This window comes from Palaemon carinicauda, chromosome 1, assembly GCF_036898095.1.
Source record: "Palaemon carinicauda isolate YSFRI2023 chromosome 1, ASM3689809v2, whole genome shotgun sequence".
Classification (NCBI taxonomy): domain Eukaryota; kingdom Metazoa; phylum Arthropoda; class Malacostraca; order Decapoda; family Palaemonidae; genus Palaemon; species Palaemon carinicauda.
Window position 1 is genome coordinate 250,060,666 of NC_090725.1, and position 23,232 is coordinate 250,083,897.

The 23,232-nt window shown below is 45.9% G+C and overlaps 2 protein-coding genes and 1 pseudogene across 8 annotated transcripts in view; 1 reads left to right on the top strand and 2 right to left on the bottom strand.

The window, feature by feature from the left end:
* LOC137655029 (serine-rich adhesin for platelets-like) overlaps positions 1 to 3,573 on the top strand; it is a 149,369-nt gene extending 145,796 nt beyond the window's left edge. For 6 of the 7 annotated variants that reach the window (XM_068388964.1, XM_068388931.1, XM_068388947.1 and 3 more), the window contains one exon: positions 879 to 1,018. Coding sequence is in view for 1 of the 7 variants with exons in the window: in XM_068388968.1 (XP_068245069.1) it covers positions 879 to 1,244 (366 nt within the window). In the remaining 6 variants the exon portion in view is untranslated. Of the gene's footprint in view, positions 1 to 878 lie in introns of all 7 variants that reach the window. The other variant, XM_068388968.1, reaches the window with a different exon arrangement.
* Trs23 (trafficking protein particle complex subunit 4-like protein Trs23) overlaps positions 427 to 23,232 on the bottom strand; it is a 174,740-nt gene continuing 151,934 nt past the window's right edge. The window contains exon 6 of the mRNA XM_068388980.1: positions 427 to 1,763. The gene's annotated coding sequence lies outside the window, so the exon portion shown is untranslated. The remainder of the gene's footprint in view (positions 1,764 to 23,232) is intronic.
* On the bottom strand, positions 14,047 to 14,165 carry LOC137658878 (5S ribosomal RNA; annotated as a pseudogene).

A 23,232-nucleotide genomic window follows, 5' to 3' on the forward strand; every position in this document is an offset into this window, starting at 1 on the left:
TACATACTATGTGGATATTAAGTTTTTTAACCGATTATCAATAAAAAAAATCCATACTAAACTTATTCAATTGCCCTCTCACTTAGGTAGTTATTTTACTCAAGTAAAGCAATATTTTGTATATGAATTTGTCATCTATTTACAGATACATGTACAGTATTATGTTTTCTAGAAGAAATTATTTTCTTAAGCCATAGCCCCCTTTCCTTTCACTATCACACATATATATATATTTGACTATTTGAGAATGGGTTTCATACTGAGGAAAGTGAAAGTCATATCCCATTGAATAGATTCTCATTCAATAAATAATCCTTGTTGATCATACCCTCCCAGTACTGAATTAATAGTATCAAGTAAAGTCCATAATTAATGTCTTGCAAAATTTCAAAAGAACATAATTTGGAAAATAAAATAAAATACACGTTCATTATCATCTAAGTATTTTCTCTCCTCGTCTTACCATTTTTATTTAAGACCTATGGCTGAGCAGTACATATTTTTGGTGAATTGTCAATAAATTATAAATGGTTACTCATTATTTCAAATTAAGTGGGTTTCTATGTATGGCTGTAATGAGAGAGATACTTAATTGTCAGTATGAGTATACAGTACAGTACAACAATGAGCATTTAAAATTGAAGCTAGATCATCTATTTTCATGCAGCTTACATTTATTAATAATGGGAGATGGTGCAAGAAGAAATTTACTTTGGATATGTAAAATGTACTGAGCATTGTAAGTCATTTAATTTATTGTAGCTTTGAAATTATTTTTTTTTTAAATATTGTACGCAACAGTTGTGATTCTTGTGGACATATAATAAACTTTACACTTCCATAATTTCAAACATTTCTTACTCATGTGCATATTGCAGGTACACAGCCTGACTGCCCGCAGTGTTCCACGTCAGTTCCGAGAAGGCTTAAGGAATCCTCCACATGTCATGACAAATAATGTCATACAAAAAACTCAGTCAAATCCTAGCTCTTGTTCTCCTCGTAGGGATGCTCCATCACCTGAGCATCTTGGAATTCCCTGGGGTCCTGCAGCAATTCCTGTTCGTCCAATGCAAGTTCCTGGTGACACAAGTGATGATTCTTCAGCTCCCTCTGGTTCTCCTCGGCGTGTTCCTCGTAAGAGGAGTGGAGGGCGTCGTGATCATCCTGGGTGGCACACTCGCCCTGAGTGTGGTGTTCTCTCAGATCCTGCTATGCATATAGCTACTGATAGTGTGTGCTAAATTTTTCTAAAACAATTCAGTTGGGTAGATTTTTCTGCAATATGTACTCGTGCAGATCAGAGGAGCAATGTGATACAGATGCCTTAATGTAATATTAACAATTAGAAAAAAATTATAAAGGTCTGTGATTTTTAGGATATTCTGATACAACTGACTGCTTTGGAAGGCAGTATGAACAAATCCAGTGTCATTTATCTATAAGCATTCCTTTCAGTGCACCATGTGCTTTCAGTGAAATCAGTTTCCTATAAACAGCAGTATGTGGCATAAAAGTGGGACCATTTCTAAAATAAATTATTGAGGCATCTCTAGTACCAAACTGAAGAATAGATGATTACACTGGTAAAGAAAAATGAAGATAAAAGCAGCCTGCTGTTTATGTCCTCTTTCTTGTAAAAAGCTAAATTAAATATTGTCTTGTATGTACTGTCTTGTATATATACTTGCTTCAAAAGCTAGCTTATTGTAGGGTATGGAATAGCAAGGCTTCAAGATTATTACCGGAGAAACATGGGATATCTGAAATAAAGAACACACGTTTCACTTATTTCATATTAACATATTTTAGATGAAGTATTGTTGTATACAAAACATTTAGGATGAGGTTTAAGCATAATCGATTCAATTGATTTGCGAGTATTAAATGTCAAACAGCACAAGATATGATTATAAATTGGTCTGGATACCAAAGCATTGTATATAAAAGAAGCCTTATAGCAAGCCTTCTTGAAACTGAATGAATAATAATTATGAAAATTTGTTCGTTAGATTTTCCTGTGTAGAGAAAAGCTTTGTATATGGTTACGATAATATTTAGTAAATTAGTATTGCCATTCAACACAACTCTCAAATATTACTCTTTATTTTGTGAGCTTTATTCTACCTGAAATCTTCAATACATTGTACTCTACTTTTAAAGTCAGTTTATGTATGCATCAAATTTCCTGATAATTAAAAAGTTTGTTTTATGTATAAAATTAGTGTGGTAATTATTAGTGATTTAAATTAACAAATCAAAGCTTTGTCTCTTGTAGTTGCAGGATTATGTAAAGAATAAATATATTTCCTGTACTCTTTTCTCCATGGAATTGTATTAATGGGGCAAATTCATCAATTTAAATGATTCATAGTAATATTGTAGTGATGGTGCCTTTAAAAATCAAGAAAAATAAACAACTGCCTTAATGGTAAGTGACTTACTGATATATGAGATTGAATGGAAAAATTTAGAATATGATTTAATATGATTTTCAATTTTTAACACTTATCAAAACACAATGAGTTCTAAATGGATTATTTCATGATTTTACAAAAATAGCAAACATAACCTTTTATTTACAAATGGCGATTTTATAATTTTTATATAAACCTTAAAGAATTTCTTTAAAGGATTAATAGTTACTATTTCAATAAAGGACAAGACCATGATGAAACATTATAGTAGCAATAATTAAATTATGGTAGGTTGTTTATCCCTTTATTATTCATAATGATGTTTAAAAATCAAAATTAAATATAAGACACACAATGAATTTTAAAAATTTCTTATAGAAAGCTTAAATTCTTTTCCATGTAATCCCTAACAGAAAAGTAATTGTTTGACTGGATAAAAATGTGCTGAAGCTCCAAATAACTTGCTACATAAATTGTGTTACATTGAGTACCTTTACATATTTAATATTATTTACTGTCCCCTGTGCAATTTTCTATAGTTTGTATCTAGTGCCATATCCAGTAAATTAAAGAAATATATTCTCCCAAAATATGTATACAATACCTTTTACTCAAATAAAATGTACAGCATTCTATAATTTGTTAGTGTCATCAACATCAAATCATTAAGTAAAATATCAACATTACTGGACATAGTACAAACTATAAAATTTTCATGTCTTCCCGAATGAAGACCTTAAGTGTGACTTACTTGAGGTTAGGAGTCTTCATTCATGAAGGGTTTGTGAAAATTTGATTATTAAGTACTATAGTGATATAAATTTGAATAAAAGACCACCTTCAAATGACAAACTCCCAAGATTAATTGAGAAAAGTGTTCGACTATTTGATTGCAGTGACTTCCATCAACAAAGACAGAACAGGGAAGACAGAAACATCTCTTGGATTTCTGTGAGCATTTGCCAGCTTTAGTAGGGTGCGTCCGCAACAGATGGCGCTGATATATTGAGCGCTTATCGTCTGCTGCTTGCTTACTCAAGTCAGTGTAGTCAGATGGAAAAATTTCACCAGCGTTCTTTTCAAACTATGATAGGTACCTGTTTTTTATCCAGTATGATACAAATGTATGCTACACTGTAAATAAAACAAAATTTAGCATTGGAAAAAAAATGAGCTAATTTTTTTTCTATTTTCATTTAAACTCATGATTATGTTGTAATGACATCCTCCTCAAGGGAATTTAGGATCTAACTATTTGGTAACGCTAACTCAAGTCTTCAAAAGAATTGTAGCAATACCGTTGCCACATGTAAAACAAGAAGCATATATTGCCCCTCAAGTAGCAAATTGGTTGATTACGAGGAACTTATGAAGCTCTTCTCCTGCTCAGGGTGTCGGTCGATTACAGCACCGCCTTTGCACCAGTGGAGGAAGGGGCATCTGGTTTGCAACACTTGCAGGCTTTCCTTGAAACAGGTGTGCCCCATTTGCAGACAGCGGTATGCTGAGACTACAAATTTGATGATGGAACAGGTGAGACTTTAAGAGATGAAATATCTCTAAACTATCATTTAATGGTGGTTTTTTCCTCGCATTTATTGATGCAAAGTTAAGGTAAGGTTGTATATTGAGTGTACATATGATTGCAACTTGCAAGAAAGGCGCCAGGGAAAAATCTCTTCTTCAGAAGTTTCTGAAGGTGGTCAGGAGACAATGGTGGTTGGGAGACAATGGAAGCTTCTTAGGAGACACAGAATAGCGGGAATTCAAAATAGTAGGGGCTGCAAGCTACTACTCCTGCTGGTGTATCAAAGCAAGGGCCTGCTTCAGTCACTCCTCGGAAGGAAAATCCTGGAATCTCAAGGAAAGCCACAATAAGCGTAAGGTGTCATGAACCTGAAGTTAGAAGGCTCCCCTAGGGAGGAGGCTCATAAATTCTGCTAGGAGAAATGAAAGGAAACCCTTGTCCCAAGGCTTGCCCTAAGGTTAAAGGGTAACCTCTCTTGTCCAATTGGCCTCCAGAGGAAACTAATGGAGAAGTGGGAGGACAGAGTACCAAGTCGGAAGAAGGAAGTCTGGGCCTTCTTTGACCTTGAGGATGACCCAAAGGACCAAGAATCCTTAGACTTCTAGCTCTTCTTGCCATATTTCTCCCCCTGGAAGGTCAATCACAACCGACACTCTTCACAGGGGGAGGCCTGGCTGCAGGAATGTTCTCTGCAGGTTGGGTATAACTGGTGAGCATCTGTGTCCCTAGTACTAATAAAGGTACCGCAGGTCTTGGGCGGCACACAAGAACACTTCTGCATCTCTGTAAGCATCCTCCACAATACTTGGAGTCTCTAACATGCTAGAAATAAGAAAGAAAATGAAGTTAGTCAACTGCCAGAATTCACAACCGCCAAGAACGTCTGCTCTCATCGACGGCGGCTATGAAAGTGGTTTGTCAGTAAGCCGGTGGAGGGGGCAGCAATGCTTCCCTCCTACTGGCCAGTTGCTGAAACCTCAGTATAATTCTCAAATGACATATTCTAGCTTTCCTGTTATCATTCTCTATGTAAAGGACATGGTTTGTATTTGTACAGGAACAATTGGAAAATACATATCCGAACTCAAATGAGAAAATGTAAACACTGCCAGCTGATTCAAGCTACAATAGAGGATATGGGCACATAAATAAAAAAGTATTATTAATATAATTTTCAAGCTTGTTCAAACTATCTTTTTATAAAATACAGTGGACGCCCGCCATACGACATTAATCCGTTCCGGAGTTGGTATCGTATAGTGAAAATGTCGTATGGCGGGCAATAGAAAAGCTAATGTGTGCAAAACCCCAGGTAAAAACATCAAAATTTTATATACATATTAAAAATTAGTAACAAAATAGTATAGTAAGTACTGTACTACAGTACTTATATATAATATACATGTACTGTACAGTATATAATTGAATAACTTTATAAATAAAAATTGTATACAGTACAGTACTGTAAAGGAAAAATTGAATTTTATTTACCTTTGGAGTGACGTGACTTGAGCTGTTAGTGGGTGGAGGGGGAGGAGACGGCAGATATAAAAACGTATCAAGCTAATTATGTTACACTTAATAATAAATTTATTCTTATTAAACACTTATAATTAAAAATACTTTTTATCATTTTTGTCTTGAAATTTTTTATATGATTTTTTTTTCTAGAACTTAATTTTATACAGTAGCACTTCTTCATCTTCGCTTTACTCTTTTTTAGCTTTTTTACTAGAATAACTTATATCATCTTTGTCAGTTTATGGCCAGGAAGTTTCTTTTCTTCTGCTGTGATATATGTACGACGGGGCATTTTCTTCCAGAAAAGGCCAGTTTCATCACAGTTGAACACTTTCTGAGGAATGTAGCCTTCTCTATAATTTATTTCTCAAACCTCTTGAGGAATTCTTCTGCTGGCCGCCTCTCCATGCCTGACGACTGAGTGAATACCAGTCCTCTTCCTAAAGCGATCAAACCACCCATGAGAAGCCTTGAACTCTTGGGGGGGGGGGGGCCTTGCTACGATGTTCCTTCGTCTCCACCGTCTCTCTGGGTTTTCACGAGATCGGCAAAGATGGTGCTCGCCTTGTGCGAAATTACCGATTGCGTGAGTGTATCACCAGCGATTTCATTCTCTTTAATTCATAGTAGGAGTCTCTCCATCTCGTCGTTGATTGAGGTCCTTCCACTGGCAAGGACAGTCATGCCTTTAGAGGACTTACTTGCTTTAATGGCTTCCTTGTTCTTGATAATTGTACCAAAGGCAAAGGCTAGGAGAAGGAAAACTCCAAAATCAAACCAAACAAGACCCCAACGGCGGAGCTTCCCAGCGCCGGCGGAAGAGGGCAATGCCTGTCGGGCAGGCAACAAGGCGGGCCTTGACATAACAAGAACCCGGCAGCCCGATGCAACCAACATCGGAGAAGCCGCCTGTCTCATATGTCTTAAGCCGCGGTGAAAACGATGTGGGCCAAGTGTGTGTGCGTGGCCGTTGCAAAGCCACGACCACCCAAAACAATATACCCAGCTACTGGCATTCTGTCGTTTCCTCCACCCTTCTTCATCTCTTTCTCACCATCATCATCATCATCACCACCACCAAGTCCTGAGGCGACAGCACCGTGGGTGAAGGGGGCAGGCCTGGATAGCTGGAAGCCCTTAGCCCACGACTGCACTCAGGCGGCGAGTCTAAGATTCAGTCGCTCTCTGGTGACGGTGCCGTGACACTAGAGTTCGGCAGCTGGACCCGTGACTGGGCTGGCCTATTGAGGACACCGCAGCCCACCCCACATGGGGAGGCCCCTAGAAAAGGTGGGGTAAACATCGGACATGGCAAACCCGTCTGGTCAGCTCACCGCGGCTGGCGGACATCCCACTAATGCGGTCGAAACAACAAGAAAAAATATTAACCTTAGGTGCGTGGAACATCCGCACCCTCCAAGAAGTGACGAACACCAACCGCCCGGAACGACGTACAGCCCTCGTCTGCAAGGAGCTAGCCCGCTTCAATGTTGATGTGGCAGCTCTTAGCGAGACCAGACTACCCGAAGAGGGCAACATCAGGGAAGCTGGAACAGGCTACACCATCTTCTGGAAAGGCAAGGCCCTAGAGGAGCCTCGCATCCACGGTGTCGGCTTCGCCATCCGTTCCCAGCTAGTGCAGCAGCACAACCTCGCTCCCAAGGCCATCACTGAGCGCCCGATGACTGTCCGCATCCCCATCACGCGGGAGACACCTCACCCTGATCTCTGTCTACGCCCCGACTATGACCTCAACCGATGATGACAAAGCTGCCTTCTACACCCAGCTCGACCGCACCATCCAGGCAGTGCCCGCCAATGACAAGCTCGTTGTGCTTGGCGACTTTAATGCCCGAGTAGGCAAAGACAATCGCCTGTGGGAGGGAATCATCGGCCGCCATGGCATTGGAAATTGCAACGCCAATGGTCAACTCCTACTGGGTCTGTGTGCAGAACACCAACTTGTGGTAACCAACACCATCTTCCAGTTACTAAAGCAACAAAAGACCACATGGAGACACCCACGGTCTAAACACTGGCACACCCTGGACTACGTCCTGACCAGAGCCAGAGACCGAGGAGACGTCCGCATCACCCGATCCATGCCCGGAGCGGACGACTGCTGGACGGACCACAGACTCCTCATCTCCCGACTCTCCGTGACGACCCTACGACCACCCAGAAGGGCACCTGACAGCGTACCACACCAACGCTTTGATTGTAGTAAGCTCAGCAACCCACAGGTGGCACAGAACTACAAGGAGGCCTGCGAACAACACCTTGCAGACCCCGTGGGTCAGGCCACTGTTGAGCACCACTGGACCACCCTCAGAAACGCCATGGCCCGTGCCGCGGAGGAAACACTAGGCTACACCACCAAGAAACGGCAGGATTGGTTTGATGAGAATGATGCTACCATCTCTCTTCTCATTGAAACCATACGACAAGCACGCCTGACTTTGGAAAACCAACCAACAGCAGCTAACAAATGTGCTCACAAGGTGGCTGAAGCTGGTTGCCAAAGAGGGATCCGTGAAGCCCAGAACACCTGGTGGCAAAGAAAAGCTGCAGAAATACAGAGTTTCGCTGACCAACGTAACCTGCGCAGCTTCTATGCAGCAACAAAGGAAATATTCGGTCCCACACGGTCATCAGTGGGCAGCCTGAAGGACGAGGATGGGGCCACGACCATCACCGACAGCGAGGGCATCCTGGCCAGGTGGAGGTCTCACTTTGAGAACCTCCTCAATGACCAAGTAGACACCCCAGACGATCTCCTGCGAATGACCCCGCAGCATCCCGTCCGTCACTGGATGGCACTACCACCCTCCATCCATGACTTCAACAAGGCCCTGCAGCGCATGAAGCCCGGCAAAGCCCCAGGGCCAGACATCATCCCGTAGGAGCTCCTAACTCACGGTGGCCCCGGTTTGAGGAACCGTTTGATGCTCCTTATACTGAAAATATGGGAGACCAAAACCCTCCCCAGTGACTTCCGCGATGCAAACATCATTACCATCTTCAAGAAGAGAGACAGGGAGAACTGTAACAACTACTGGGGAATATCACTACTAAGCATCGCGAGTAAGATTTTCGCTCGGATTCTCCTTGACCGCCTCCTTATTCTCGCAGAAGACATCCTGCCAGAGTCCCAGTGCGGCTTTCGACCTTCCCGCGGGACCATAGACATGATCTTCTGTGCACGACAACTACAAGAGAAGAGCCTCGAACAACAACAGCCCATAATGTTCATCTTCTGGGATTTGAAAAAGGCCTTCGACAAAGTACCTCGACCTGCCATGTGGGCTGTCCTCAAAAGATATGGCTGCCCACCCGATTTTGTCAAGCTGGTGCGTGCCCTCCATGACAGAATGGTTGGGAGAGTCTGCCACCTGAACTCTCTTTCAGACCCATTCCCCATCAACGGCGGCCTGAAGCAGGGCTGTGTTCTGGCCCCAACGTGTTTCTCGCTATACACCGCAGCAATGCTCAACGAGATTCCCCCAGACACACCCTCAGTCGACCTACGTTTCCGCATGAATGGAGGCGCTTTCAACCTCGCTAGACTCCGCGCCAGAACCAAGACCACCTTGTGTGCAGTGCGAGAACTGCAGTATGCTGACGACAATGCCACCCCAGGTCAGACGGCAGAGGACCTGCAGTCGTTAGCTGATGCATACAACTCTGCCTACGAACGTTTTGGGATGCAAGTCAACACAGACAAAACCAAGACCCTCGTCCAACATCCACCAGGACTGATGCTCCCAAACTTCAATACCACAGTGAATGACCAACCGTTAGAACAGGTGGACCAGTTCTCCTACCTAGGGAGCATCCTAACATCAGCTCCCACAAGCAAAAAGGACGTGGAGAACAGGATCAGGGCAGCCCACTCCACCTTTGGCCGACTCAACTGCCGCGTATTTAACAACCATGCACTCACAATGACCACCAAAATAATGGTGTTCAGGGCAGTAGTCCTCTCCACGCTCCTGTATGCATGTGAAACATGGACGCTATATAGAAACGATATTAAAAACCTAGAACGCTTCCAACAAATGAAACTGAGGCAGATCTTGAAAATCCCCTGGGAGAGCCACACCACCAACATTGAAGTCTTAGAACGTGCCTCGCTGACCAGCGTGGAGGCCACCATCATCCACCACCGCCTCCGCTGGATAGGACACGTGCATAGGATGGATCCATCTAGGCTCCCATAGAAAATATTCTACGGAGAACTGACCCAGGGCACCAGACCACGAGGCGCCCCGAAAATGCGCTATAAAGATCAACTAAAGCACACCCTGGCTCTAACTGACATCGATTCTTCCTCATGGGAAGAAACAGCCAGGGACAGGAAAAACTGGAGGAGTACAGTACACCATGGCACCGTGGACTTCGAGGAGAGGAGACAAAATGAGGAGGCTAGGAGGAGAAGAAGGAGAGAGCGATTAGAACAACCCCGCCCACCACCTACCCTCCCTTGTGAACACTGTCCGCGACTCTTCCACCACAGACTAGGACTTAACAGCTACATCAGACATAAGCACCCACCCCATAGATAGGAGGCTGATGGCTAACGACAGAACCCAATACTCGGACACGAGTGGGCACCGACGACGACCAATCATTGACTGGTTACGGCCATATGTACTAGCGAGGGTAACGATGAGCATACCTTCTTCGTATTTCTTTATTATCTCCAGCTTTGTTTCCATAGTAATCATCTTCTTACTTCTCCCTTTAACATCACTAGAAATCTTGGGACCCATGGCTAACGAATTAAAGTTTGAATTAAGCACTAAAATGCACAAAAAATGATATCGCAAGCACTCACACAAGATCAAGTCTTTACGAAACACACACAAGATTCTGAACTGAGCACGCGATTAACAAAGAGAGAAAGAGGCAGCATCTCTCTCAGGCATTGTGGGAGAGATTTTGGCCAATAGCGTATCGGCATCTTAGTGACGGCGTGACGCCGACCAATAGCAGACCAGCTTCTAAGTGACGTATGCAGTGACGTATGATCGTGGTGTGAGGCGAGTGACTCGCACAGTCATACCCGTACCGACAGCCAAGTTTGAATTCTGGAATTCGATGCGGTAAGGTGGGGAAAATGCCGTAATAAGGGGACGAAAAAATATCGTATTCTACACCGTAACGTAAAAAAAAGGTAAGCCTGGGATGCCGTACCCCGGGGGTCCACTGTAAGTGTTTTCAAACAGTTTACTAAAATCTATTACTGTAATATTGTTAAAATGTGTTTGCTCATTTGTTGTGATTTGGGATATGTAAACAAAAGTTTCCCATTTGGGTGTCATATGTAGGAAAAGCATGATATGGAATAGTCTGCATTTAATTTATTTCTAATTTCTAAGAAAAAGTAGTAAAAAATTTTTAATATCTTTACATAATAAAAAACTAGCCTATACACATATGGTTTTGTAATTTAGCAGTTGTCTAATAATACTAGGCTAATCAAAATTTACCTTAATTTTTTATCTCATCTAATCTAAAGGTCTTAAATGTGGCTGATATATACAGTACATTCAACTCGCATTATACACGTTTGGTATTCACGAATTTCGTATAACGAGAAAACCCGAAATTGACAGTAGATTTTGTAACCGGCACAAATCGTAAAATTTTGTGTTAGAAATTGCCAAATACGGTGCAGCATAATATGACAAATTCGAAGATAATTTGTATTTTTCCTAACCATACAAACCTTAGCTATTTACATTGGGTTTACCTTTTAGCGCAGCTGAAATGGTGAGCCATTAGAATTTAACGAGGGTGTATTACCCCCGCGCTAGTTACCGGGGGGGTAGGGGAGTGGTAGCTAGCTACCCCTCCCCCCCCTCACACACAGGTGAATGCTCACTTTCACTTAGAGGTAGGACTTGTCTAGGGGGACAGGGCTGGCGGGCAAATATGTGTAAATAGCTAAGGTTTGTATGGTTAGGAAAAATACAAATTATCTTCGAATTTGTCATTTGTTCCGTAACCGAAATACAAACCACGCTATTTACATTGGGTGACTTACCCCTTAGGTAGGGTGGAAAGTCCCCAACCATACTGGCTTTGGCTTTACCCGGGGACTCAGAATCCGAGTGAGTCGCACTCGAGAAAAGGAGTCCCTGCACCTCACAAGTTCCTTGCTCCGCAAGGAACCGTGTGGCCTACATAATCTTGTGTGTGAAGAAGTGTGACCCGTCCTAGGCAGTTGACCTGGAGTTCCAGAAGGAACTCTGGGTTAGGACGTTCCCAATACCACCTCGTCAGGGTATGGGGGACGCGACAGTATTGACTCAATACTCGGAACACAAGGAAGCATGGTTTACCTGCAGAGGTTCGAGGTCAGCTATGCAGAGACCAGGATGCTGCTTCCGCGTAGAGGGGATGATGAAGAAAGAAGTAAGGGCCAGACATACTTCTTTCGTTCATGCAGACTAAAACCTGATAACAATGCCCTCAACCTTCTGCTACCTGTCCAAAAAGGAGCCCAAGGTTAGACCAGCTGTTGTGTAGCCACCACAGAGCGATAGAAAACGTATCGAAACTCCTGTGGGTCACGCCCTGCAGGAAGCGGGCTGCGAAGGTCATTAGACGCTTCCAGACTCCAGCTTGTAGCACCTGCGTCACAGAGCAGTATTACTCGAAGGCGAGGGACGTTGCGATGTATCCAACATCGTGCTGTAGAGCGACGTGACAGGGGAGGGTCTGGAGACAGGTCGAGATGAATGTCCTTGAGTACGAGCTGAAGAGGTATACTGGTGACTCTCCCCCGTGTCCTCCTTGTGCTCCCACATTGGCTGCAACTGAGGACAAACTGCAGCTGTTCCCAAAGCTAACCTCTCGATTCCTTTACTGGCAAGAAAGAGAAGGTCTTGGGACATCAGATACAGAATGGAGACTCGAAATCTTGAAGGAATTGGACCGAAGGGCCGGGACCCCAAGATTCTGAGTCTAGCCAACAACTCAGGGGCGAACCTGAATGTTGCCTTCCCCTCTTCCTTAGAAAGGGCGGAGTCGTACGAGACCAAGAAGATTGCTTACACACTGGCCGCGGCCAGAGTGAGCAGGAGACCCAAGACGGAATACAATCCGAGGCCTGTCGTAAAGGGTCTTGAGAAGATCTCTTAAGGGACTAAAAAGTCCGAGCCATGCTCCAAGTTGGAGGTCTCCCTCCGACTAGGGCAGGGACGATCGTAGCTTCGCATGAGCGAGGCAAGATCCAGCGGGCAGGAAAAAGTTATTCCTTTAAGCCTGAAGGTCAGGGAAGGCTGGGCGACAGGCTTCATTGCCGAGAGCGGAAAGGAGTTTCCTCCCGCCGAAAGGCAATAAGACCGTTATTGCTGGAGAAGAGGCCTCAAGGGAAAAGGTATATCTCCCACGGCACCAACCACCGAAGACTCTTCACTTTGTCTGGCAGACCCCTGCGGATGACTATTGCAGATGACGCGACCTCCGTCCCGCGACTGTAGCGGGTTGTCTCTTCTTGAGGAGGAGGCGTAGTGTCTCCAGGCATGAAGACGAAGCGACACCCCGGTTCGTGAAAGACGTTGTAGTGTGGTTGTTTGAGTAGTCTGTGCCGTGGGAGAAGCTCTCCCGGGAGTTCCGTCAGGGGAAGCAGAGGGTCCAGAAACCGTTCTGCGCATAGTCCCAGTGGAGCTCTCCCATTGAAAGGTTGACAGACAACCTGGTCTTGTTGAGACCCATTCCCCACAGACAAAAAGGAGGGAAGACGCAGGCGTCGAAGTTGTCCCACCATCACCGGAATGCATCTTGCCAGAGTCTCGGGGTCTAAGACACGGGGGGGGGAAGAACAGCGGAAGCTTGAGGTTCCAAGCTGTCGCGATCAGGTCCCCCAGACCAGGACTTGCTGGTTACTCAAGGCCAAAGACCCCCAGGTACACTCTCTCTACGAGGCTCTGCTCGGATAGTCGGAGAGAACATTCCTCTGCCTGGAATGAGAGAGCCGATGGTGGAATTGAGAGGATCTCAATCATCTCGGTATCTCTACTGCAAGATGTGAAGGTGTGAAAATGCATCCCCTGCTGGTTAGAACACGCCAGAATCATGAAGTCAACGCGCACGGAGCGACTCGGCAGGAGCTGTAGGATCTGTAGAGGGGCCAGACTACGGCCCTTAAGCCTGCCTGAATGATGGAGAGGTATCCTTCAGGTCCTGACCATAGGCCTGGACCGGAACATGCCCCCCCCCCCCCCTTTCTTTGACGAGTCCGAGAACAGCATCAAGAATGTGGGGAAAGGACGAGAATATCCACTCCCATCAAGAGGTTCCATAGGTCAACACCCATTGCAGGTCTAATAGTTCCGCTGGTCCCATAGGGGCCAGGAAGTCCGGTTAACCGTTGCCTGAAACCACCGGAACTTGGACCGCCCCACATGGAACTTATCCTGAGGCGACCGTTCGGTCTATAGACGGGTCAATGAGGAAAGGAGAACTAGGAAACGTTCCAAGGTAGGGCTGAAAGCTCTGCTTGACTGAGAACAGGTACTACGACTCTCCTCAGACTTGCCACAGTCAACTGAAGGGAAGGCCCGGAGGATGTGGCAACAGAATCTGGCATCCCCAGGTGGTCACCCATCCAAGTACCGACCAGAACCGACGTTGCTTACCCTCGCTGGACGGACGAGAAGCGGGGTTTCCAACGTGGTAAGGCCGTTGACTCAATATCATGGCCAGATACTCCAGATGTTGAGGCAGAAGAAGAGAAGGCTCCTAGCAAAATACCATGAACCCACACTCATGGTAAGCATCCGGAAGCTTGTCCCGGCGCTGAAGAAGGTCAAACCCGAGCCTACCGGAGTTGACCAGCCCTCCAAAAAGCGAAGGAGGCGGAAGCCTGCACCTGAGCGGCCATGAGGAAAGCAGGGAGAGTTCTCTGGGGAAAAAACCTGCGATGCCACGGAGGGATCGCCACACTGCATCATAAGCAGGAATACCTGCAGTCTAGGCTGAATTCCACGAGCTCCCTGGAAGATGGATGGAATGGAAACAAAGTACCCGTCCTTCCGATCCAGGGTTTAAGGAGTCCTGTCGCCTCGTTACCAGTCTGATCGATTCTGCTGTTCTACGCTGGCCGAAGTTTGTTCGACAAACTTGATCAGGGCTGAGAGGTTGACTACGGAACTCCCGTCTCAGATACTTCCTTACAAGAAAGGATCGACTGAAGAAGCCGGGGGTGAAGCCGTCAATGATCCTATGGAGGACCTTCGCCTAAGGTATGGATCATTCTGCCCAGACGGGCAACTCTTGCCGACGTTATGGCATAAAGGTTCAGAGACACTGAATTCGCTGACAGAGACGGCAGGCGCGATATCCTTGGCTGATCACAGAGATCGAGCGGGAATGGGCATCGGGAAGCTGTCATCCGGATGAGTAACCTTAAGCATCCTCCCAGCGTGAAACCTGCAATCCTAGAGTTCGTGAACTCTGCCGCTCCCTTTAGGACTATGCCCCCCCCCGGGGGAGCCTCCCGTGCCATCTGTTCCTGACAGGAGGAAACTGCAATTGGACACCTTGTCTCAGTTGTCGTAGCCGATAACTAGGCCGACGTGGTTGAAAGAAAAAGGCGCTGGAGCCCTGCAGTGTCTGGAAGAAAGCGCCTTGGAGGAGTGAAAACGGAAGTTGACTTCCTCCGCACAGCCGCTATCTAAGTCTCTGTCTTTGGGCACAAACAAACTCTTCTCAAGGATGGCCCTAGCTCTGGCACTTCTTCAGACCCCAAAACCAGGGCAGAGCCGCACTGGACTTCGGGGCCTTCCGAACGTCAAACACTTCATCCAAGATCGTGTCTTTCCCTTCACGGGGGGGCGATGACTGGATCCATAAGCCCGTTAAGTTGCCTTATCAGGCTTAGGCCCTGCCAGAAGGTATGTTCGGATTCCTGCTGTTCTCCTCCCTACGGGCTGGCAGCTAAGTCTCCTGCCCCAGGGATCTCTTCCTTGGGTGAAACGTGGACATTCCCCCGGGTAGTCATGGGTTCCTGGCGAATCCTTGAGGAGGATTTCGGGACGGTCTTGGAGTCCTTGGATTCCCTCCTGGGATGGATACAGGATCCCAACCAAGAGATTCGAGGGGCCCCTTCCTCACGAGATGATTCTCCTCCATGAAGCGAAGTCTCCCCCCTTGGTCCCGAGGGGAAGACTACCGCCCCACTGGACTCACCTGAGGACGGAAAGGCCTCGTCCACGGGAGAAGGAGAAAGCCCTCGAGCAGGAGAAGGGGCCTTCGCGACCGACCTCTTGGGAACCAACTTCACCCTGGGGGAAGTCACCACGAAGTCCACTCCTCTCTTTCTCTTCAGCGTAGGAGAGACAGCCGTTAGTTTGTTACCCTGGTCGGCGAGTGCTGGTTTCATAACCCTCACTAACGCCCGCGCCAGAGGACCAAACCAAGTCTGTTGCTCCAAGGACTCAGAGTCCGAAATCCTCACTAAAGGGAAAGGGATCGGGCGATCCTTTGGAGTGGACACCACAGTAGCTGCCTGAAAAGAAGGTGGGGAGAATGGTGTACTAACCTCTCCTCAGTAGTATCCTTGTCCTGCACTACCAACCTGTGTTTGGGTGGAGGCGATCCCGAGCGTTGTCTAGGAACACGCGTTCCTGCTGCTACCCCTGGCTGCGGAGTTCGCCACGAACGATGGTCGCGCGAGGGAGCGCGGGCGAGCGGGCGCGCGGGCGAGCGGTCGCGCGGGCGCGCGGGCGCGCGGGCGCGCGGGCGAGTGGTCGCGCGGGCGCGCAGGCGAGCGGTCGCGCGGGGCGCGCAGGCGCGAGGGTGGGCAGGTGAATGAGAGCGTATCCGAGGCGGCGAACGCAAGAGTTGGTGCGATGGCAAGGAAACGCGCTGCCGCGTGGGTGAGGAAGACCGCTGGCGATGTGGATCAACAGGCGATCGGTGATGAGCTGGTGAGCGTTGACGCGCAGGTAGGCGATGGCGCGTTGTGGAATGGCGACGCGTTGGCGAGCGATAGCGATCAGCATGCGCAGGTGAGCGATCGCGCGATGGCGAGCTAGTAGCTAGCGAACCATGTCCCTTCAGAAGCGTTAGAGAATGTTGGCGCGCAGGCTGTAACACACGCGGGCGGTCCGGAGATCGCCGAGAAACAGGTGATCGCTGACGCGTAGAACGCTGGTGAATAGGCGATACTAAAATCGCTTGTGCGCGCTGACGAGCAGGTGAACGCTGGCGAGCAGGTGAACGCTGGCGTGTAGGCGATCGTTGACGCGTGGGAGAACGCTGGAGAATAGGCGATACTAAAATCGCCTGTGCGCGCTGGCGAGCAGGTGAACGCTGGCAAGCAGATGATCGCTGGAGCGTAGGTGATCGCTGGCGAGCAGGAGATCGCTGGCGAGCAGGAGGTCGACGCGTATCCTGTGAAAGGACAGGTGGCGCGGCGCGTTCACGAGCAGGAACAGGAAGATCGCTGGCGCGTTGGCGAACATGTGCTTTTGACACACGCGCTGAACAACGTCGCGTAGCCACAGAGTCAGAAGACTGATGGCGAGCAGGGAGCTCAGCAGGAACTGTAGGATGGACAGAGACCGCAGGGCGATGATCCTCAAATGAGCGCTGACGCTCAGAAGAGAGCTGATGAGCAGGAGGGCGAACATCAGGAGAGCGCCGACGAGCAGGTGAGCGCCGACGAGCAGGAGAGTCCTGACGAGCAGGAGAGCGCCGACGAGCAGGAGAGCGCTGACGAACAGGAGAGCGTTGGCGAACAGGAGAGCGCTAGCGATCAGGAAGCGCTGATGAGCAGGAGAGCGCCTGTGCGCTAACACTGAGCAGGAGAGCGCCTGTGCGCTAACACTGAGCAGGAGCAGGTCGGAAGACCGTTCCTGTCTGCCGGGAGACTGATGTCCGTCGGAAGACCGTTGTCCATCGAGAAGACCGTTGTCCATCTGCATCAGGGCGGATGAAGGAGTTGTAGGCTGCAAACGTAGATTCAAAAAGGCGCCTCTTAGCCCCCTTATAGGGAGATGAGAGGCCCTTACGACGAGGCGGATGGTGAGCCTTACGGCGAAGGAGGCCAACAGCAACAGCAGCAGAAGAATCCTCCGAAGAGGAGTCTCTATGAGTGTACTCTCTCGCGAACGAAAGAGAAACACTTCGTAGAAGAGGCTGGTCAGCCAGTGACCTAAAAGGAGCAATCCTCCGAAGAGGGGCTCCTGCAGTTGCCCAGCCCCTCGAGCGAAACTGCAGGTGTGACCGCTCAGCACCAAGAGCATAGTCGCACGAAAAAAAGGCAAGAGAAGAACCCCCCAAAATGGGAAAAACTCAAGCCTGGACAGGAAAAACTTCCCTCGGAAGGAAAGTTACCCACCCAAGGAGGCAAGCCTGAGTTCTAAAATGAACTGGAGAGCTGTCAATCGACACGGGAGTATTTCCAGTAGAAGGAGACACGCCCCTGACGAAAATCAAAAGGGGAGGCAGCAACAGCCGAATCCCCAGGCCTCCACAAGACAGCTCACACCGGGCCATATTACAGAAACGAACTAGATCGGTAACTGTAAAAAAAAATAAAAACAAAAAACATTAGTACACATTCATTCCCCCGGGAAGGCTCCGAAGAGGAATCCCGAGGGAAAGGAAACAAGAATTACACAACAGGCACGTGCCCTCACAACCACTTACACTCACGGAAGGAGAGCTGTAACCAAAACAGTATTATAGCAATTATAATTATGAAACTATGTAATTATGTAATTTAAAAAAGAATGAACACTAAAGAAAGAACGAAAACCCCGAAAGGAATCGTTCTACAAGCTGAAAAAAAAAAAAAAAAAAAAAAACTACAATTAGATTCATAAACTAATTGAGACAAAACGTACGCCGTAGCAACCCCCCACACGGGAAGGAAGCTACAAGGGCGTAGTAACACGTAGTAAAAGAGGTGAACGACCTCAAGAGAGAGAGAGAGAGAGAGAAAGAAAGACCGAAGTCAAACTCGATCGCAACCCATAAAATTACGCCGTGGTGGCCTAACTGCCGAGGACTCCACGGAGATATCGTACACTACACACACAACTCTGAAGAGGAAACTTACTGATTTCTATACTCAAATATATATACAAACATGAAAACATGTTTACAATATATTGAGTAAAGGAAAAGTAAGCGATTAAGTAAAGACAAAACAAACAATGGCTGCCAAGCGAGGACCAAGACAGAGACGTCTATCCCAGTCCGAGCCAAAAGTGAAAGTGAGCATTCACCTGTGTGTGAGGGGGGGGGGTAGCTAGCTACCACTCCCCCCCCCCCCCCCCCGCTAACTAGCGCGGGGGTAATACACCCTTGTTAAATTCTAATGGCTCGCCATTTCAGCTGCGCTAAAAGGTAAACCCAATGTAAATAGCGTGGTTTGTATTTCGGTTACGGAACAATTAAAAATTGAAATTTCTCTGAAATTTATCATTAAAAATCACTGAAGAATATTGTGCAGTACCATATTAAAAATCTCCAAAAAACAAAGGTCAAAATATGTAATTTAGTTATAAATTGGCAATGAATGAAAGTCAAAGTATAAAATTCAGAGTTAGAAATCACCAAATACAGCATAATGCTGAAACGCACCAGTCAAAACATGAAATTAAGTATTAGTAATGGCAGATAATTCTGTACACAATTAAAATTGAAAGTTAATGACAAAAATCATCAAGTATTATTAATAAAAACAAAGTACTGTACCGTTAAAAGCAGACAAATTCCCGTAACATAATTTGTTTACATAGTTTGTACTCCTACAAGCCATCTTACATTAGAGAGAGAGAAAAAATGTACTCATTATATGAAAGGGGTTTAACCTTAGTTTACACTATCAAAACAAATGTCACAGCTGATCTTGTGAATAATGCAACCCTCCAATTTTCACCCATAAAATATAATTTTATCATATCAGTGTATCTCATGTATCATTTTCTTTTTTGATGAACCAAATTACAGTAGACTAGCCTATATTACTCCATTTCTTTATCCCATCTTCTAATGCAATAAGTTAAAAAAGGGAAAGAATGATAAAAATGAAAAAATTGGAGGTAATTTGTATTTTTCCTAGCATACAAACCTGGAGCTATTTATAGGGGTTATTACTTTTGGCAAAGCTGAAAGACTAGCCAAGACAATTTTCCTGAGGGATAACTACCCTCATTCGCTAGTTAGAAAGTGAGGGGTGGGGTAGACCAGCTACCCCGCTCACTCACATAGTCGGCTGAGTAAGCACTATTGCTTTCTGGCAGGACTTCTTGGGGGACAGGGTGACAGGTCTATTTGTATAAATAGCTCCAGGTTTGTATGGTAGGAAAAATAGAAATGATCTCCATATTTGTTATCTATTCTGTAGCAAATACAAGCTCTTCACTATTTATGGGGGTGACTTACTCTTAGGAGGGAGGAAGTCCTACCAACTGGCCTTGGCTATGACACGGGGTTCTCTCTATTTCGATCTATGATCGAATTAGCAGGAACCCTACCCTTGCTAAAAACAAATGTCGCTACAAAGTAACCCACTGATAGCGGCCTGCAGAAGCTTATGTGAGAGCGACTAGTGGCTTGTCTTTACGTAGGAACTCGAGTACAAGACTAGAGTACAGTATTATGTAAAATACTCAGGATGCACAAGGGAAATGAGTCCTACCTGCAGAGAGGTGAGGACAGCTATGCTGTGGTTTTGCGGTGCTGTTCTCCCAAGGGGGGAGAAGTTGAAAGGAAGAAAGGAGCCAGACATTCTTTCTCATTCACCCCAGACTAACCCAGGTAACCTCAGCCCTCAACCCTCTGCTACCTGTCCATCAAGGAGCTCGAGGCATTTAGAAAACTTGTTGTATCGCCACCACAGAACCAATGGAAGAGGTTTCCATGTTCCTGTGGGTTATGTCTTACAGGTAGTGGGTGGTGAAGGTTGTCTGACGCTTCCACATATCCGCTTGAAGTACCTGCGCCACAGAGAAGTTTTTCTTGAATGCCAGGGACGTTGCAATGCCCGACGTCATGAGCTCTGGGTCGATTGGACGGAGCAGGGTCTGGATTGAGAGCATTTTCAATCACTTTTCTGATCCAAGAGGAAATCTTATTTCTTGTGACCCTCCTCTTGACCTTCCCCGTGCTAATGAAAAGTGCTTGCACACAGGGGCGAGCTGCTGCTGTTCTTTTTAAGTAACACCTCAGACTCCTTACTGGACATAATAACAGTTGGTCTGGATCTTCACTTACAGAATAAGACTCTGTATCCGGAATGGGCCAAACCTGGAGTCCAGCACACCTGGATTTTGAGTCTTCGCAACTAACTCAGGGACATAACTGAGGATTGCTTCTCCCAACCTCCTAGAGTGGGAGACGTCAGCAGATAGACCGTGTAGTTCACTGACTCTTGGCCGAAGCCAACGTGAGCAGGAACACTGTCTTCCACGTGAGGTGGCGATCGTAAGCCTGGCGTAATGGTTCATAAGGGGGCCCCTCCAGAGACCGAATGACCCGAACCACGTTCCAAGGAGGATGTCTAAGCTATGATTGGGGACACGCAAGTTCGTAACTACTGTACGTATGAGCAAAGAGTGTTCCAACATGATTATTATTATTATTATTACTATCCAAGCTACAACCCTAGTTGGAAAAGCAAGATGCTATAAGCCCAGGGGCTCCAAAAGGGAAAAAATAGCCCAGTGAGGAAAGGAAATAAGGAAATAAATAAATGAAGAGAACAAATTAACAATAAATCATTCTAAAATAAGTAACAACGTCAAAACAGACATGTCATATATAAACTATTAACAACATCAAAAACAAATATGTCATAAATAAACTATAAAAAGACTCATGTCGGCCTGGTCAACAAAAAAGCATTTGCTCCAACTTTGAACTTTTGAAGTTCTACTGATTCAACCACCCGATTAGGAAGATCATTCCACAACTTGGTCACAGCTGGAATAAAACTTCTAGAGTACTGCGTAGTATTGAGCCTCGTGATGGAGAAGGCCTGGCTATTAGAATTAACTGCCTGCCTAGTATTACGAACAGGATAGAATTGTCCAGGGAGATCTGAATGTAAAGGATGGTCAGAGTTATGAAAAATCTTATGCAACATGCATAATGAACTAATTGAACGACGGTGCCAGAGATTAATATCTAGATCAGGAATAAGAAATTTAATAGACCGTAAGTTTCTGTCCAACAAATTAAGATGAGAATCAGCAGCTGAACACCAGACAGGAGAACAATACTCAAAACAAGGTAGAATGAAAGAATTAAAACACTTCTTCAGAATAGATTGATCACCGAAAATCTTGAAAGACTCTCAATAAGCCAATTTTTTGTGCAATTGAAGAAGACACAGACCTTACATGTTTCTCAAAAGTAAATTTACTGTCGAGAATCACACCTAAAATTTTGAAAGTCATACATATTTAAAGTAACATTATCAATACTGAGATCCGGATGTTGAGGAGCCACCGTCCTTGACCTACTTACAATCATACTTTGAGTTTTGTTAGGATTCAACTTCATACCCCATAATTTGCACCATGCACTAATTCTAGCTAAATCTCTATTAAGGGATTCACTAACCCTAGATCTACATTCAGGGGATGGAATTGATGCAAAGAGAGTAGCATCATCTGCATATGCAACAAGCTTGTTTTCTAGGCCAAACCACATGTCATGTGTATATAGTATGAAAAGTAATGGGCCAAGAACACTACCCTGTGGAACACCGGATATCACATTCCTATAAACACTAAGGTGCCCATCAACAACAACTCTTTGAGACCTATTACTTAAAAAATCAATAATAATGCTAAGAAATGACCCACCCACTCCCAACTGTTTCAGTTTGAAAACAAGGGCCTCATGATTAACATGGTCAAAGGCAGCACTAAAATCAAGGCCAATCATACGAACTTCCCGACCACAATCAAGGGATTTCTGTACAGCATTGGAGATTGTAAGAAGGGCATCACATGCTCCAAGGCCTTTGCAAACTAGGGAGCAGATGATTACCTTCAGCAAACCTATTAAGATGTTTTGCCAGAAGACGTTCAAAAAATTTAGATAATATGGATGTTATGGAAATTGGGCGGTAATCAGTGGGACTTGAGCTACCACAAACACAAGAAGGAAATATTAACTCCTTTCCATCTAAAGGCGAGACTCAAGGCTGAGCAGTAGCCTTTGACTGCCGAGACCGAGAGAAGCATTTCTTCCCAAAGGCATACGAGAAACTCCGCTATACTTGGAACAGTAGCATCAAGGGAAGAGATACCCCTTCTACAATACCAACCACAGAAAACTGACCACTTTGCTTCATAGGCTGTCTCTGTGGATTTTCTGAGGTGTCCAGCCCTTCTTTTTGCAACTGGTTGTGAAAAGCCTCTCTGTGTGAGGAGGTGCTGGACAGTTTCCAGGCATGAAGCCGAAGCGAAGCTACGGTCTTGTGGAAGATGTTGGCATGTGGTTGTTTGAGCAGATCGTGCCGTGGAGGGAGCTCTATTGGGATCTCCGAGAGGAGTTGCAGAAGGTCCAGGAACCCTTCTGCATGATGCCATAGCAGAGCTATTAGTAATTTGCAAATTGTTGAGGACTTTTCTCATCAGACAGAACGGGGGAAATGAGTGAGTGTCCAGGTTTATCCACCGTTGTTGAAAAGCATCTTACCAAAGAGCTTGGGGATCCGGGACTGGGGAGCAGTATAACAGGAGTCTGAAATTAAGGGCCGCTGTGAACAGATTCACAGTCAAGGAACCC